At 45.8% G+C, this 1,676-nt stretch overlaps 1 protein-coding gene across 1 annotated transcript in view; it reads right to left on the reverse strand.

Annotated features, from left to right (window-relative positions):
- Positions 1–245: 245 nt before the first annotated feature.
- Positions 246–1,676, reverse strand: part of T265_11670 (hypothetical protein) — a gene marked incomplete at both ends in the record, with an annotated part of 105,211 nt that continues 103,780 nt past the window's right edge. Inside the window, one exon of the mRNA XM_009178384.1 lies at positions 246–671. Coding sequence (XP_009176648.1) covers positions 390–671 — 282 coding nt within the window. The remainder of the gene's footprint in view (positions 672–1,676) is intronic.

Raw genomic sequence — 1,676 nt, forward strand, 5'->3', positions numbered from 1 at the left:
ATTCACATATTCCGATATAACCTGGTAGTTTTTATCGTACATGGAATTTTCAGCGGATGAAAATCAGGTATTATTTCACAAATTCGTCCCGCACTAGAGGGGTCCGTGCGTTCCCCTGTAGATTTCCGCTCACCAACAGGCTAACTGTATGGTATCTAATAATGGCTAGGTTAGGAATCGACTTGGTCACGAGGTGTTGGTTTCGTGGAATACCGAGAAATTAACATGAGAAAGTATTGGAATTCTTCTGGATATGGTGCATGAAAAAACATCTGAAGGTTATCAACAGGTTCGTAAGTTGTAAGATAAGAAAGTTAACATGAAGGGGTTTAAACGACTGGTACAAGAGTCAATAATATCACAGTCGTTAGCAAAGTGTACGAAATCACTCAGTCTAACCATATTCCGGGACTGGTTAAATTTTGGGGACCTGACCGCTGAGATCCACAATATAATACATCCGGTTCTGAGCATGTACACAATTGATACGCCCTTTGGTTTTTGACAGTCGGTGCGAGGTAATATACCCATCCTTGTTGGTCGGAAACACAGACACCTTGACAAAGGATTTCCCCAACATGTTGCAAGCCAGTTTCGTGAATGGGATTTATGGCTGGGACGAAGGACAGCGCCGTGATTTGGGAACAAGGCGAGCCAGCTGCTTGGGGAAGCTGTGAAGGAACATGAAAAATAACAGTGCACTTCCACTTGGTCAAACAGTGCAGAGTACAACATTCAACCACACACATATTCGAAAGCCCGAAACTGTAGCTCATCATTCAGTGTCCCGCTCATCATCATCATCATCATCATCATCATCATCATCCACAGTATGACACAGTGTTCAACACTGATGGCTTTCTGTTGTAAAGCCATGAGTAATTTAGAAAACTTGTTGTGAAGCAAAGGATAAAATTGGATGGGGAAGAAACTTAGTCTTAGCCTAACACAATCATTACGAGATGCCTACACACATTCAAGCGCGTTGAACAGAAACTGACAGAAAGGACGCCACAGACATCGATTAACAGCCACATCTTGCAGCGTCTCCAATCGGGCGCAATGGGGATCACGCGGTCCCCATCCTGGAAGGCGAGTAGCACTGACAGTACCCAAACGTCTCGTAATCTAGTTGATAACCATCTGCCAGCTCAAGGGTTGGCCACCTCTCTGTTTCTATCACTCTGAATTGGGCACGGAAAACAGCACCCTATTCGGTAAACGACCGTTCGCTATACGCAAAACATGGCCTAAGCAGCTTCTGGTGCTGGACACGTTCTTCAGTGGAAGTTCCCGCTGCACAGCCGAAAACTCGCTTTCTTATTACCACCAGACGGATACCCCGACACAAGATCACACGGGCTATGGTTCAGAGACGACTGTCGAACACTTGAAAACATCGCAGTTCGTCTGCTGAACGGGCCAAGTTTCACAGCCATACACCAAAACAGCGCGCACTGTAGCCTGACACACAAGTCCCTTTAGATTCAGAGATATACTCATCATCATCATCACCATCATTATCAGCTGTAATAACCGCGTACTGGTCGTACACTGGTTGTATCTGCCACAGTTTCGTTCACCGATGATTGGGGGGTAAGTAGCTGCGCATTGCACGCGCGAGCTGGTAAATTGGTGCATAAATCCAGCACTTTCAGTGAGTTGTCAAGCGGGGG

The sequence above is a fragment of the Opisthorchis viverrini genome, assembly GCF_000715545.1.
Source record: "Opisthorchis viverrini unplaced genomic scaffold opera_v5_545, whole genome shotgun sequence".
Taxonomy (NCBI): domain Eukaryota; kingdom Metazoa; phylum Platyhelminthes; class Trematoda; order Opisthorchiida; family Opisthorchiidae; genus Opisthorchis; species Opisthorchis viverrini.